This window comes from Denticeps clupeoides, chromosome 5, assembly GCF_900700375.1.
Source record: "Denticeps clupeoides chromosome 5, fDenClu1.1, whole genome shotgun sequence".
Lineage (NCBI taxonomy): Eukaryota > Metazoa > Chordata > Actinopteri > Clupeiformes > Denticipitidae > Denticeps > Denticeps clupeoides.
Window position 1 is genome coordinate 15,827,700 of NC_041711.1, and position 15,641 is coordinate 15,843,340.

A 15,641-nucleotide genomic window follows, 5' to 3' on the forward strand; every position below is an offset into this window, starting at 1 on the left:
CTCTCCTTTCTCTGCCACCTCTCTGTTGCAAGTCAATGCACTCCTCTGGTACGAAGGTGGTCTCGGACAACAAGAAGTGTCTGTCTAGTTAATCCACGCTTATGCATTGCTATTTGTTTAATGGAAAAAAGCATTTAAAAAGTGTGTTGTTGTTCCTTTGCTATCTCTATTTGGCTCTGTAATATTCCCACATCAGGGATAATGTTCACATGTATAACAACAATGTGCACCATTAAATGTTTTTACTAACTTTAATTTACATGCCAGTTGTATCAGTGCACATGTTCTAAAATAGTTATGCTGATATCCTAAGTTAATACACTGTTAATTTAATATTTCCCCATTTGTATAGTGCCATATTTATTATACTTTAAATTGTAACTGGAAACACAATAGAAAGGACTGCTTGCTAGACAAACTTTAATGATGTTAATGATTTTCTCAACAATGTTTAAAAGAGCATCTTCACCATTGTTAGTCACCTTCCTCTTTAGAGAATATTTAGATTAACTTGTAAGGTTCTTATTGTCTAACCTATGTACAGAATCTACAACAAGAATGAATAAAAAGGTTGTATTCATAGTTGAGGGTCCTAATGAACTAGAACTGATCACATCATTGATGGTAACTTGAAAGCACGTTGTAAGTCGCTCTGGATAAGGGCGTCTGCCAAATGCCTTACACGTTAAATGTAATGTAAATGTTAGAAACCTTTGGTGTCTGAGGCCTTTGTCATGTCTGACTATATGCTGACATTTCTAATCAAAGGCTGGAGATTATTGACACGTTACTCCTGCTGCTGTCGTCAGTAAGGGGATAACTGGTTAACACTGTCTGGTTCTCTTGACCCTGGGCAGCACTTTCTAACCTGGACCAGGAGAGCAAACTGACCTCCCACTACCAGGCGCCCTGGCACCAGCAGCACAATGTGTTCCACCCCTGCACCCGGCCGCCCTGCGTGGAGGACCTCCACCGGCATGCGAAGCAGAACCTGCGGCCGCTCCACAGAGGTATGGACATGCCCACTGACACACAAAGCAGATTAGATTGGACTGAGTTCCCTGAATGCCAGTGAGACATTAAGTGAAGTGATTGTCATTGGGATACACTTCAGCACACAACAAAATGTGTCCTCTGCTTTTAACCATCACCCTTGGTGAGCAGTGTGTGGGGACAGTGTTTTGCTCAGTGGCACCTCAGTGGCACCTTGACAGTTTGGAATTTGAACCCGCTTCCAATTAACAGTCCGCATCCTTAACCACTAAGCTGCCACTGCCCCCCATAGATAAATCATTAATATTATTTAATCCTAAGTAATAAGCATTCTTTGCTGTGCGGAGTACCCATCTCAGCCCAGATTTATGTTTTGATGTGCACAGAACAGAGGCTAAAAGCATCTTTTAATAGGAAGCCTGTGGTCACATGACTGGCTGTCTTTGTGGGTGTTGTTGCTCACACTGCCCTCTTGTGTGCGGTCTTGATGACTGCATGAAGCATGATGAAATCTATGATGATTTGAGCCAATATGTGAGCAAATATGTATTTCATAGTCATAGAAACCTACAGTGGTTTGTCAAATGAAATTAAATAACATTTTATTTTACTAGGAACTGTCCACGGACTGGAAAATATTGCATAATTCTGCTTGTGCATAAAATGTCCCAGTTGCCTAATAGTTCTTCTTCAGATGAGCAGGTCCCTTGGACTTCTTAGTGTCCAGGTGATAGTCAAGGTAGGGAGGTTGTACTGACAGGTTTGCCTTAGGTGAGTGCTCCCTGGGTCTTGAGACCTCTGTAAAGTCACATCCATCAATCTTCCAAGTGGTGGCTAGCTGCAGATTGGTTCTTTCTCAGTTATGAATACTGTGAAAAGATTCTGTAATAAAGCAAGTCATTACTTTATATGCCTCTTTATGTCTGTGACAGACCAACAGCAGCGGCAGCGGTCCACCAGTCGAGAGCGACGAGTGACCATATCCATCTCAGTGGCTCCACCGATGCCCACCTTCCCCTCACCACGCACTCTCCGGCAGAGGGAGCAGAGGGGCAGGCACGCCCAACCGGTGAGACCTCAACTCCACTACCTCACACAGTGAACCTCACAGCAACTGCTGAGGTTGATTTTATTCTCCTCCATTTCATCTGCAGCAGGAGAGACCCAGCAAAGAGACAGAATATCAACATGTGCCAAGAAAGGTGAACTGTACACTGCATGGCATGCAATGGGTGAGCAGTAGCCTTGGGCTGATAATGGAGCTGTCATTCATTTAGTTTTACTTCTTAAAATAATATTGAGATCTGAGATGAATATTCCCTTGAATAGAAAAAGAGGGGATTGTTGTACAGGTATAACTTTCCATTAGCTACATTCACTGAATTCTAGTTGCTGTTATTAATAAAATGTGAATGATCAGCACTGAAATATATCTTGATATTTGTTATCTGCCCAATGCTCTGTTGCCCTACCGCCATTTTTGTCTAAGCCATACAAGTTATTTAGTTTGTATTTTTTCTCGATGATGTGTAGACTATATGTGGTATGGTGATGGGCCTAATGCTTTTACTGTCTCTGGGTGACCTCTGAACAGGAGAGGACAGTGAGAGAGTCTGAGATTCAGACCATACAGAGGAAGGTAATTTCAGTCTGTGCACCCAACAACAGATTTATTGTGCCATTTCTCCATTTCAATTGTCTCTGTGGTGTTGTCTTTATATGGTGCTGCATGCTTTAAATTGAGCTATAAAGTATGTGTTGAACTTACATTTCACATTAGATTTAAGAATCATATGCACATAATGCCTTTTTCTTTCTTAATGCTTCAGGAGAAACCTGTGATAGAAACTGAGTTTCAGCCAGTTTCACGAAAGGTAAAATGATCGACAATTTATGTGAGGTCTGAAGAGGCTATTGATGGAAACTTGATGAATACTGATCAACACCAAATAAGATTTTATTTTCAGCAAATACCTGGGCATCTTTCTAATCGTATCACATCTAATCTTGGTTTTCATAGCAGGACAACCCATGGACTCTCTGTGTTCTTTAGTTTTCAATCATTCATGTTTGTTTCAGGTCAACAAAACCCGTGACACATTTCACTCCGACTGTTCATGCCAGTCATTCACCTTTTCTTTCTGTTGCATTTAATTCCTTTGTTGCTTAAAGCATTTTTTTTTGCCATTTGTGTTTTTATAGTTTGACAGATCTCACCCCTCCTCCACAGTGTGTTGCTACCTCATCCCCTGGAGAAGAAAGGTATTTGCCTTCCTGTTGGACTGCCTAACTGCTGCCCCCTCCTTCTTTTCATAGTTTTTTTTATTTGTTATTTTCTCTGTTCTGTTTAAATCCAGTGTGTTCTTCATCTCCTCTCATCTCTTCTGGCCATTTAGAACATGGAGTTACTCTAACAAGCCTCTGTTTGACATTAAAAGTCCTGTTTGCCATTATTTGAACTTTACCAAACCTCAGTTTACTTTCAAATGTAGTCACTAGGTGGTGCTACATACTAAATACTCATTTACATGAAAGTGAAGTGATTGTCATTTTGATCAAAAATGTGTCCTCTGATTTGAACCCTTCACCCTTGGTGAGCTGTGGGCAGCCATGACAGGCACCCGGGGAGCAGTGTGTGAATGGGATTCGAACCAGCAACATTCTGATTACAGGGCCGCTTCCTTACACACTAGGCCACCGCTGTCTCACATTGCCCTACACCCTCATCCAGTAGTTACAGCCACAACCCCTCTTGAGAAACTCATGGTTAAATGTCTTGCTTACACTAAATGTTGTGAGCATTATAACTAATAGGTTGCCTCTTGTTGACCAATACAGAGAACATATTGTTTGCAATCTGACTGAACACTTGAGCATATTCAGGCATCTGCACACATTAAATTGCCCAGGAAATAGACTGAACCTCAGATCTGTTTTTTACTCAAATAAACAATCTGCTACTGGAAGAAGATCTAAAATGGTAGTAAAATGTAGAAGCATCCTGAAGATCTAATAAAATGCTGAGTCTGATGCTTCTTTCCATGTGCAAATATAGAATTCTTATTCTTAGTCTTTAAAAATGGCCTTGGTTTTATACCTTTCTTTTAGACTGCCCCACCCACGGATCCTGACTCAGAGACGATGACTTTGGGTCAAAGGCCCAAGTGTCCAGTGCCCAACGTCCCCTCCAAATTGGACAAGCAGACCAACTGGTCCAAAGCACTGCCTCTGCCCACTCCAGAGGAGAGGATGAAGACAGAGTCCCAAGTGATCTCATCCTGCATCATCCCCATAAACGTCACTGGTAACTGTTTCTTCTTAATTGTGTCGACGTATGCTGCTTGTCAGGAAGTGTGTCCAGATGTCCAGATAAGGCCTATGCATTTTTCAATATGCAATATTCAAATAGCACTAATTACAATGAGTTTTGTCACTGATATACACTATGCGACAAAAGTTTGGACACACCTACTCATTTACAGGTATGGGAAGTAACAAAGTACACTGTACTTAAGTAGAATTTGGAGGTAATTCTACTGTACTTAAGTATAACTTTCAGGTATCTATACTTTACTTCCCTATTTATTTTTGTGCCAACTTTCAACTTTTACTTCGTACATTTTTGCATGATTATCCACACTTTCTACGCTCTACATACAAATCATGGTCATTAATCTTGCGCTTAAAGGGTATGAACATCCATGGAAAACAGATTATCTGCTACGCTTTGCGCCATAGAGGTAAATTCCACTTTTACCTCCTGCCCTCACTGTCGTACATCATCATCGTCACGTGACCGAAACACAGCTACTGGTTTGTGCATTTGTATTTACACACACAAGACAGTGAACGTAAAGCGAGTACGAGAAAAAATATAGAAAACCATGCAGCAACCTTTGAGGAAATTACCGCGATGGTGTCAAAAAGCATAGGTCAGCGAAATGACTGATAAAACTGGTGAGTGTGATCATGGAGAATCCTTGGATGATGGAGAGTCGAGTCAACACCAGCAACACATCCCACATACCTGGCCTTACCTCATAGAAATAATTGAAATTGCTGACTGGAAGAAAGACTCATAGGTTATGCATTTAAGTCTGATGGTGATATTTATGTGTACACCACTAATGTATTTGAACACCATGCACATTGAGTTTGCAATCCTTAAGTTTTGTTACAGCAGTTTTAGAAAAGATTGACCAACAAATCTTTTTGTTTTCATTTCACTTGATTTATCCCTGCTTGCACTTTAACATGGGGTCCAGTAAATCTTTCCATATGAAATGGTGGTTTTGTCCTTTGCGTTACTTTACGTTTTTATACTTTAAGTATGTTTTAGGGCCTGTACTTTTAACTTGAGCAAAAGAGTTCAGTCAGTACTTCAACATTTACTAGTCACAGGTCACAGGTATCTACAGTATAGGCCAAAAGTTTGGACACACCTTCTCATTCAATGTGTTTTCTTTTTTTTTCATGACAATTTACATGGTGTTTAGCATTTGTTGGCGCCTTTACCTTCACTCTGCGGTCCAGCTCACCCCAAACCATCTCAATTGGGTTCAGGTCCGGTAACTGTGGAGGCCAGGTCTCAGTGAGAATCTACCAATGTAAATGGTCATGAAAAATTAAGAAAACACATTGAAGGTGTGTCCAGACTTTTGGCCTGTACTGTGTACTTCTGACACCTCTGCTCAGTTATTGGTCTTGCATTTCTTACATTATAGAACAAAACTGAAATAACACACCTGAGGTTGTGTAATAAACAAAAAATGAATGAAGCAAAAGGTTTGAGAATGTTTGAGTATCTCCACACCAGGGAGCTTTTGCTGTGACAACAGCATTTCACTCTTGGCTTCTCTCCACCAATGGGGACGGTTTCCAACAGTCCTGAAGGTTTATGCTGAACACTTTCTTATCATTCACTCATATTAATGAGCATCTCATGAAGCAGCTTTTGATGATGAAAATATTGAACAAAGCAACCATGAAGGCAAAAAGAGGCGACTCTGAAAAAAACAGATTCATCAAGCATACTTCACTTTCTCCTGATACAAAATACTTAATATGTTTTTGAACTGGATTTTTAAAAATGAATCCATCTTAGTCTCCATAACAGTCAAAAAAAGTAGGTGGGTCCAAACTTTTGAGTGGAACTGTACACTTGTTTTGTTATATCTATTAAAATAATAGTGATACCACAGGAATTAACATCTGAACCGTTACACTTATACCATTGTTTATTTGAGTCTCTGAACAATAGTTTAATGTTCTATGACCACAGGAGTCAGTTTTGATCGTGAGGCCAGCGCTCGATGCTCACTTGTCCACTCCCAGTCCGTGCTTCAGAGGCGAAGGAAACTGAGACGGAGGAAAACCATAACAGGCATTCCCAGACGAGTGCAGCAAGACATGGGTATAAGGCATTTGTCAAAGAAAATTACACTGGTGTGGTAAATGTAGTTTATGACAGTGGAAAATTTGAACTGAACTGAACTGATGAAAATCTTATTTTATTTAGTTTTTAGAAGCATCATATTATTGCAATATGGGTGTCAAGTTACCTTGAATATAAAGCTTATTAATAAAGTTGCTTCAGTTAGTAGGATATAATCCATGGCTGACCCTATTTGACCATTATTTGCCCATTGAGATTATATCATTAATCATACGCTGTTTATGTACAATTAATGTTTCTTACCAACAGTTGTTTTGATTTGCTCCAAATCATTATGGACACACTATTGCAAAATTATAGGTGTTATTGTAGAATATTGGGTTATAGGGTTTACATTTATAAATGTTATACATTTTACTATTTGGGTGGGAGTAGTGGGTAACACACTCGCATATGAACCACAAGACCACAAAGTCACAGGTTCAAACCCAACTTACTACCATTGTGTCCCTGAGCAAGACTCTTAACCCTGAGTGTCTGCAGGTTGACTGTCCCTATTACTACTGATTGTAAGTCCCTGGATAAGGGTGTCTGATAAATGTAAATACGTCTTCGTCTGAAGGCTGGGAGTGAAGCTGTAAACACTTACAAATACTTATGTCTGCAATAAGTACAAATGATGGACTGTGAACCGACACACAGTTTTAACTAATTCTTTGCTCTGTCACCAGACTCAGATGAATCACCTGTGGCCAGGGAAAGAACAGTGATCATCCACCCCAACCCTCAACTCTCGTTGTGCCGTGATGAGCTCTCCATTGGGAGCCGCCTAAATACCAAGGACTCAGGCTGCCAGACAGATGATTTTCTTATTGCAGCCCCCTCCCGCAGACGCATACGGGCCCAAAGGGCTCAGGGCATTCCATCTGCTCTGTCCCATTCCACTGGCAACATCTCTTCTCTTCCTGACCACTCTGACACTATGTATGCCTCCACTTCTGGTGGGCGTCTCCGCTCTCGAAGTCTGCCACGTGAAGGCGGCCGTCTCCGGGATGAGGAACAGGATGACATGGATGACGATGATGATGAAGATGATGATGAGGAGCTGTCCCCTTATGAAGCAGAAGACTTTCTCCCTGGGCCTGGACAGCGTATTCAGAAAGATGAAGAGGAAAGTACAGATGATCAGGCTATGCCAGAGCTGCAGCTAGGAAGCCTGAAACGAGGCACACCAAGGACCATGAGCCCTGACCATGGGTGGTTGGAGAGGGGACGTTCCCGGCTGCCCCGCAAGGCTGACATGGGTAGCTGTGAGATCTCTTCCAGCTCAGACACCTTCAGCAGTCCCATCCATTCGGTCTCCACCACAGGAGTGCTAGGGGGCCAGATTGATCACAAGGAGGACCACCAGTCATCCAGCGGAAACTGGAGTGGCAGCAGCTCCACCTGCCCTTCCCAGACATCCGAGACTCTACCACCTGCTGCCTCGCCACCACTTACTGGTTCTTCACACTGTGACTCGGAGCTGTCCCTTAACACAGCTCCGCATGTCATTGACGACACCACCGGTTTCATCATTGACCCCTACCAGTCTGAACATGTGCAGACCCACGGCCACAGGTCCAGTTCTTTCACCTCCTCCGCAACTGACCAGATGGATGACGCAGGGGTCAGTACTGCCAGTGAGGGTGAATGGAACTATGTGCAGGACCAGCAGGACCAAGATCAGTCCTGCACACAAGACTTTAGCCCCAGACGCTCCAGGGAGGATCAGGGTAACTTGCAATGCTCAAACTATGTAGCCACCTATGAGGGTTTCAGTGGGAAAGCCCATGAAGCGAAGGGGGACACAAACTATCCAGACACAGAAGGCTTATACACTTCCATGCACTTTGACATGCACTATAACTATGCAGCTGACTGTGACCCGGGGTCAAACCTGGTTCCCAGGGGTGGTGAGTATCCTCATTCAGAACACAGGGGCACCAGGATGATTGGGAGACATTGTCTCTCCTTAAGGAAACCAAAGGCGAAGCCACCCCCACCAAAACGGAGTTCATCACTGAAAGAATCCAGCCGTGGTGTGGACATGCCAGATGAGAACGAACCAAAGATGCTTAGCAGTGCCCTGTCCCTTCCATTGTCTTCCAGGGAAATGAAGCTTGAGCTGGATCTGGGTGCTTCTGAAGGTCAGACAGAAATCCTCGGTCTAATGGATGAGCCACATGGTGCATGGGGCGTGGAGAGTTGCAGAGAAGTAGCCGATGCCTCCCCTTTCTGTTCCAGTGACACACACTCCTTCAAGGATGATGGTGCTGTGCAGTCCGACTATGCAGACCTATGGCTCCTTAATGACTTGAGATCCAGTGATCCTTATCGGTCCTTGTCCAATTCCAGCACTGCTACGGGTACCACCGTCATCGAATGCATTAAGTCACCTGAGAGCTCCGAGTCCCACACATCCCATTCAGGATCCAGGCCAACCTCACCATCACTCCACCCAGCCGATAACGACTACAAGTTGTCCTCCCCTGAAAAGCTAGCTAGCCTGGCTTCACCCTCCAGTGGCTACTCTAGCCAGTCAGAAACGCCAACATCTTCTTTCCCTTCTGCCTTCTTTCCAAATCCTCTCTCACCAACTAGTGGCAAGAGGAAGCCTAAAGTTCCTGAACGGAAGTCATCCCTCTCCTCCCACCATCAGCAACACCTAGGCCTCCGAGATGCCGGTTGTTCAACCAGACGTGATGCTGAGCTGCTGGCAATACCCCCTCCCCAACCTGACCTAAGTGCTCTTCGCAGTGTCCCTGCCAAGCCCCCTGCCTACAGGAGTCACATACTGTACCATAACAAGCAGAAAGCAGCAGCGGCTGCGGCAGCGGCTATCGCTGCTGCCGCAGCTGCTGATCCCAGCACATCTGCTGCTGCTCATCCTGATGCATCTTTTGTTGACCCTGTTTTCAGATCAGTCCAACTTCGCTCAACATGCAAGATGTCAGAGAAATCTACTTGGGATCTAGATCAGGATGGTGGTGGTGGTACATTGGTCAAGTGTTCCACAGTAACCTCTTACTCTGACAATAGAGGTCCGCACTCCGTGAAACCAGTCACCTACAGGTCTCATGATGCACCAGCTCAGGAGTTTAGTGAACCAGGCCTCTCATCAGGTGAGACCACAGCCACACAGCCAGAGAGTATCAGGCACAGGCAACAGAGGCATGTGCCAGGCACCTACTGGGCCATGACAGCTTTCAGGACACCCGTTGAGTTTACTGGTGATGACGATGACCAAATACCTCAGTCAGTGCAAGCCCAAGAGCTCCAGGGAGACCCAGACTGCATGGCACTAGGTGACAACACAAGGCACGGAGAGGATAAGGAAGAACACGGATGCTTGGGATTTAAGACCAGTGGGAATGTCCCAATGGAGCCCCCTCTGCCACTCAATCAGCCTGAACCTGATCATGACATTGCCAGGTCTCCCCCAGTTCGAGGTGAAACAACACGCTGTGATTTTGTTTTGTGCAGCAGTCCTGACAAAGTGCCTGCTAGACCATTAGAAGCATCACACACTTATTCAATCAGCGACGTGAGGAGGAAAGAGGAAGCGTATGAAACATTAGGCATTCAAGCCAGAAGTGCCTCACAGGACAATCAAGATGAGAGTTCAACACCAGACACAGAGGACTACTTCAGCAAAGGTGACAAACTCTCACTCAGACCATGTTGTCTAATCGTTTTCACAACGATTTTCTAACGTCACCACAGACGTAGTGCTTAGAGAGTGTTTGCTAATGTCACGTTTCTGGGGATGACTGACAGCTGTCACGCACCCTACCTCCTCATTCAGGACTATTTAAACCAGCGCCTATGTTTTACACACAAGTTTAGTATAAGGTCTCATGTCCTCTGTTTTCTAATGTGTTATAGTGACCAAAACGAACATACACATACATTATCTGATGCTTAAATAGAGGTGGCAAATTAGTGAATATAAAATTTGTGAATACATAGCAAGTCAAAAATATCACATTTTGTGTTGTATCTTTCAAAAGGTCTTATAGTTCACTCTTTATAAATGTATAAAAATTACTTTTACATGGGTGTGGGTGATATATCGAATATACTATATCGAATGTATCTTGGCTTGTTCCATGTGCAATGTAGTAAATGACCCTCAAGTATAAATTGTAAAGTGCCCTGCGACCAAATAACGATGGACAATATTGGTGTAATTTTATGCAATAAAGGGCCATTTATACAGAGAGGAAAGATCAAGGTATGCAGATATATAAAGTGTATCTTTATATTGCCCAACCCTACTTCTGCATATTACATTTTGTAATCTTTCTTTTTCTACAGAATCTACACCAAGTGACAGTTCCATCTCTCCTTTGTTGGATGATACTAAACCTGATGATGATGGTATTTTCCCTGGTCCGAACAGATTGCGCACAACTGAGGATTTGTTTGCCATGATTCACAGGTTCATTTATGTTCATTTGTTTTCAGTAAATTGGTCAGTTTTCATATACGTCTTTTGATTCTATATACTGTATTTGCAATTGCACCGAGAGAACTGATTGTAACAACAACATCTTTGCAGATCAAAAAGGAAGGTTCTTGGCCGGAAAGACTCTGGAGAACTGTGCGTGAAGAGCCGAGTGGCCACGTCTGGAGTCAGCATCACAGCTACCAACCCAGTGATGTCCCCTGCCAGCCCTGGCACACCGACAACTCCCACTGGCTCACAGCGAGCACCCGGTCCCATATATCGGAGCGCCAAGAAGTCGAGCACCTCCAACGAGGAGTTCAAGCTGCTTCTACTGAAAAAGGGCAGTCGCACTGATTCGAGCTACCGCATGTCAGCCACAGAAATTCTCAAAAGTCCCATCACACCCAAGACCCCTGGGGAGCTGTTACTGGAAGGGGACAAACCCCCCGAGGAGCCACCATCTCCCCAGCAGGAATCCCCAACAGGGCCTGAAACACAGCCCAGCCCCCAGTACCCCAAGGCCAACACTGAGGGGTTCTCCCCCAAAACCCTTTCCATGACTGCTTCATCCAGGCAAGGTCGTTCAAGGATCCCGCCAGCGGCAAACAGTAGCCGCTACAGCACCCGGAGCCGCCTTTACACGGCTCCCATGCAGGCTATTTCCGAAGGGGAGACAGAGAACTCAGATGGGAGCCCACATGATGACCGTTCCTCTTAGAGGAGGGGGTCTTTAAGTGAGGACCATGGACAGGAGATCCGTAATATTTAACTTTCTTTACAGCATTGGGGTCCCGGGGGGCAAGAAGTTTGGGAATCCCCGGATTCTCTTTTTACCCTCAAATAGATTTAGACAGAAAATGTTTTCAGAATAATATAAATTATCATAAAAAGAACACATGTAGAGGCAAGTAAAGGTAGAGCAAACCATGGAGACCTGTTCTCACCTTGAACATTTTTATCGTCAAGGATATCTGTGATCTAAAGGCCAGAAAAGAATCATGAGTGAAAGACATGTCTTGTTTTAAGGAAACTTCCAGTATTTTGTTCAATGGGTGGATGTTGACATTGTTATATGTGTTGGAGAAAAATAGTTTCATTGTCATTAGAGCCTTGGGAAGACATTCACATCAGAGTGCAACACATACGTCTAGGGTATAACGATTATTTTCATCGAATCAACCAATGACCTTCCACAGCATTTTTCAAAGAGTAATTTATACAAATGCATCTTATATATCATATCTCTCTCTCTCTCTCTCTCTCTCTCTCTCTCTCTCTCTATATATATATATATATATATATATATATATATGTATATAAAAATGTGCTGCACTATCCAGCCCAGTTCCCAGGGCTCCAGTGTCCTAAATACAAAGGGAATTACGTAGTCTTAGATATGCATATCTGTTGAAAGCAGGCTACTTTGGGACAATCTTTCTGTGGCCTTTCTCTTAAAGGGGTAGGATGTGAGTGATTTTATCCAGACTTAGAGACACAATTGAACTTGACTGATTAATCAAGTTTAGAGCTTAGAATGAAATGGATTCCAAACTTGTTAAACACTCTTGCACTTGATTCTCAATGAGTATTTAAATGAAGAACCACAGTGTGTATGTAAATGAATTCAGAAAGTTATACCCAAATATATTTGAAAAGATTAAGAGCTTGGTTTGGAATAATTAACATTGCCAGCGATGTGTGGCAGTGAGTCCGATTTTTACTCATGACAGGACTGTTCTGTAGACAGAATTTTGAGTAACCTGGGTTGTCATAGCACCCGGCAAACCGAGCGCTACCTTAAAAGAAAATTAATGGTCTGTTGATAGTTTGGATCTCATTTTCAGGTATATCAAATAACCGCATATGAACCTTATCACGCAGAAGCAAACTGTGGAAAATTAATGTTATTATGACGTAACATTTTGTGTGTGGACAAGCTATGGGGTTGAATTGTTTGTGTGTATTCTATGAATACTGTTTTGAGTGTATTCACTGTTAACTTTTAGCTGTGGGGGATACTGAAGGGGAAAAAACGATTAATGACAGTTTCATCAGTTCAGAACAGAGAAACGAGCCTGGTTTGCAGAAATTACACTGTGCACATAGGTTGAGGGGGGAAATGCTGTGAAATGAAGTAGATTTTGCATCATCACAAAAGTCATCGGCCATCACAGTGTTGTTTGTGAGAAATGTCCACTCATGACATGCAATAACACCCAAATATTACAGGGACTCGTCCAGTATAAAGAAATGCTATTACACAGTTTCCAGATCACTTGAAATTCTTTAAGCAAGTATGTTTAACTAATGTATAAAATGTTGTTTTAACTGCTGCATATGTGGATCAGCCAGACAATCTTTGAGACACTATTGAAGCCTAGAGAAGATAATGGTGTACATGAAAGAAGAGTTTATTATTAGAACTTGTTGCTTTGAGTGTTAATACATTTTTTTTTTTTATGTTTTTCAACTAGAAATCTTTTAAATGGCAAATCGCAGACTAAATGTTTCGATGTATTTGTTGTTCTCTTGGTTTTGTAAGTACTGATGTTTCAACCTTTGACCCCCAATATTTGTTCACAATTGTTTTGCCTACATGGACAGCGTTCCATGCAGCCGGGTTCAGTGGACTGTTGTTTTATTGCTACTGACTGTTGTCTTGGCTGCTCTTTGTGTTTCATTTTATGATGTTCAGCTGTGCTAGAGCTAATGAATTGGATTCTGAGATGCGTCCCCGCTGGAAGCCTGTTCTCTTGTGTATGATGACGTGGTCAGTGTAGGGCCTGGACCCAGACTTGTTGCCCTCCAGCTCTGTCCCCTCTTGTAGTTAGTGGACATCCTGTTTTAATCTTTAATTTTATTTTTATTACTTACAAGGAAACAAAAAAAAAAAAACACTTGGGAAATGGGGAACATGGTGTTCTTACTTTTGAATTAAGGACGCACTATAGTCTATGTTCATGCCTGTAGGACTCATAACCTATGGGATTCTGACTCTATAAAAACTGTTAAATGACATTACATTAAATACAAAATATTTTTAATTACAGGATATTTTATCCAGAGACGTATTTTGTTAACAAATAAAGAAAGATTTTAAATCTTTATTTAAATGGACACTGGTTGAAAACTATTTCATATAAAGAGGGTATACCAACCAGCTGTGTTACAGTAAATGAAATAACTAATATCAGTCTTTTTAAAAGTAGCTGTAATTCACAAAGACATTACATGTCAACCACTATATATGCTGTTTGATTTTAGATAAATGTTTCTTGGTGCTCTGACTTCCTTTTGGACCACTGGCCATATCATTCTTCACCGTTGCCATTGAGAAAACAAGCGAGACTTTTCATCACAGTTGCATCGTTGCTGCTGCACACACTGTGCTTGCTACATACAAGCACATGTAAAACTCTTCTGCAACACTAGTGATGTTCAGATAAAAGTGATATTGTAGCAAATGAGCCATATCTGTCCCACGACTGTCAAACGTGCCATACAATTACTCTGCAACTGTTATATCTTTTCTGATTATTTTCTCTGTATTTGTCTCCATTGCTCATCTCAGCATACTGTAACAGTTTCTGCCACTCTTTTAGTACACTGAACAAGAAGCACCTCAGCTTAGGACTGTTGCTGTCATCCTTAGTTTTAATGACTAAACCTAAAACACACTCATTCTGGACAAACGGACATTTATGTATTTCAGTAGGAATGTTGATATTGTGCTGATTTTTATTTTCTCTTTGTATTTTGAAGTGAATCATGTGACATCATCTAAAACTATTCCTGTCGTCATATTTACAAGATTCATTACATTGTAATGGTTTGAATGGAAAAAGCACATTATGCTTTTGCCAAAGGGTCTCAGAGGTGTACAGATGTATGAAAGAAATGTATAATAATAAAATATAGAAGAAAGAAGGTTACAGTGTAACTGGCTGGCTAAGATGCATCTCATTCAGGCTGAAAGCTCAAGTTTAATAGATTTGCATCCATTTTGTACTTTTGTATAAACCTGTAAATATGATCTTTATAAAATGTTCTAAAAAATATTTCTTTTGTTACAAAAATGGAATGAAAACACATAAAAAGAAATATCAAAAAATAAAAAAGTTAAAGAAGTGCAAAAGATAAAAGACATGGATTTCAAAGTTTACATAATACTAAGCGTTTGTATATTTTTGAGCTGTGCTACACTTTTGTCTTGTATTTATTTTTTAGTAAACATTGTGGGAATTTCATTGTAAATCTGATCCATTTTACCAGCTCAGCTGGCTGCTTAGTAACTGTGCATATTTAAAAAGAGGCAAATAAATGTGACTGCGCTAAAAAGATTCTGCTTCTGACTTGGTAAACTTTGTGCCGCTGCTTGTTATCCCAGCCAGCAGGTGGCAGTATAGAGACGTTTTCCACAAGACTCAATGCTGTTATTATCTTAAATGACCTCATGAAAGGATGAAAGTAGTCTGGCAGTTCTCAAGACTGAGGCTCTCCTTGTCTTGTCTCAGATTTTAAATGGCATCAAAGCCGATTCAAACAAGGGCACACACTCAAAAAACCTGGGTGGTGATTCCAAGAGAAGTTTAATTGGGGGAGTTAAAAGAATGCAGTGCAAGGGCTTTGCAGGACAAAGTGGGCAAGTGCGTTTGTGCAACAGTCCCATAATTTTATGTAATTTTGCACATTTATGGTGCACAGTAAGTATATGTGTGTGTGTGTATATATATATATAAATATAAAATATGATCAATTATT

General features: G+C 41.9%; 1 protein-coding gene across 4 annotated transcripts in view; it reads left to right on the forward strand.

The window, feature by feature from the left end:
* The window catches only part of nhsb (Nance-Horan syndrome b (congenital cataracts and dental anomalies)), a 55,130-nt gene extending 39,910 nt beyond the window's left edge, over positions 1 to 15,220 (forward strand). Inside the window, exons 3-13 of one of the 4 annotated variants that reach the window (XM_028981366.1) lie at positions 858 to 1,010; positions 1,926 to 2,062; positions 2,148 to 2,195; positions 2,588 to 2,632; positions 2,823 to 2,867; positions 3,196 to 3,255; positions 4,102 to 4,297; positions 6,275 to 6,406; positions 7,120 to 10,086; positions 10,748 to 10,871; positions 10,992 to 15,220. In XM_028981366.1, the coding sequence (XP_028837199.1) occupies positions 858 to 1,010; positions 1,926 to 2,062; positions 2,148 to 2,195; positions 2,588 to 2,632; positions 2,823 to 2,867; positions 3,196 to 3,255; positions 4,102 to 4,297; positions 6,275 to 6,406; positions 7,120 to 10,086; positions 10,748 to 10,871; positions 10,992 to 11,598 (4,514 nt within the window). In that variant the 3' untranslated portion in view covers positions 11,599 to 15,220. The remainder of the gene's footprint in view (positions 1 to 857; positions 1,011 to 1,925; positions 2,063 to 2,147; positions 2,196 to 2,587; positions 2,633 to 2,822; positions 2,868 to 3,195; positions 3,256 to 4,101; positions 4,298 to 6,274; positions 6,407 to 7,119; positions 10,087 to 10,747; positions 10,872 to 10,991) is intronic. The other 3 variants (XM_028981367.1, XM_028981369.1, XM_028981368.1) reach the window with 3 other exon arrangements.
* The last annotated feature ends 421 nt before the right edge of the window (positions 15,221 to 15,641 follow it).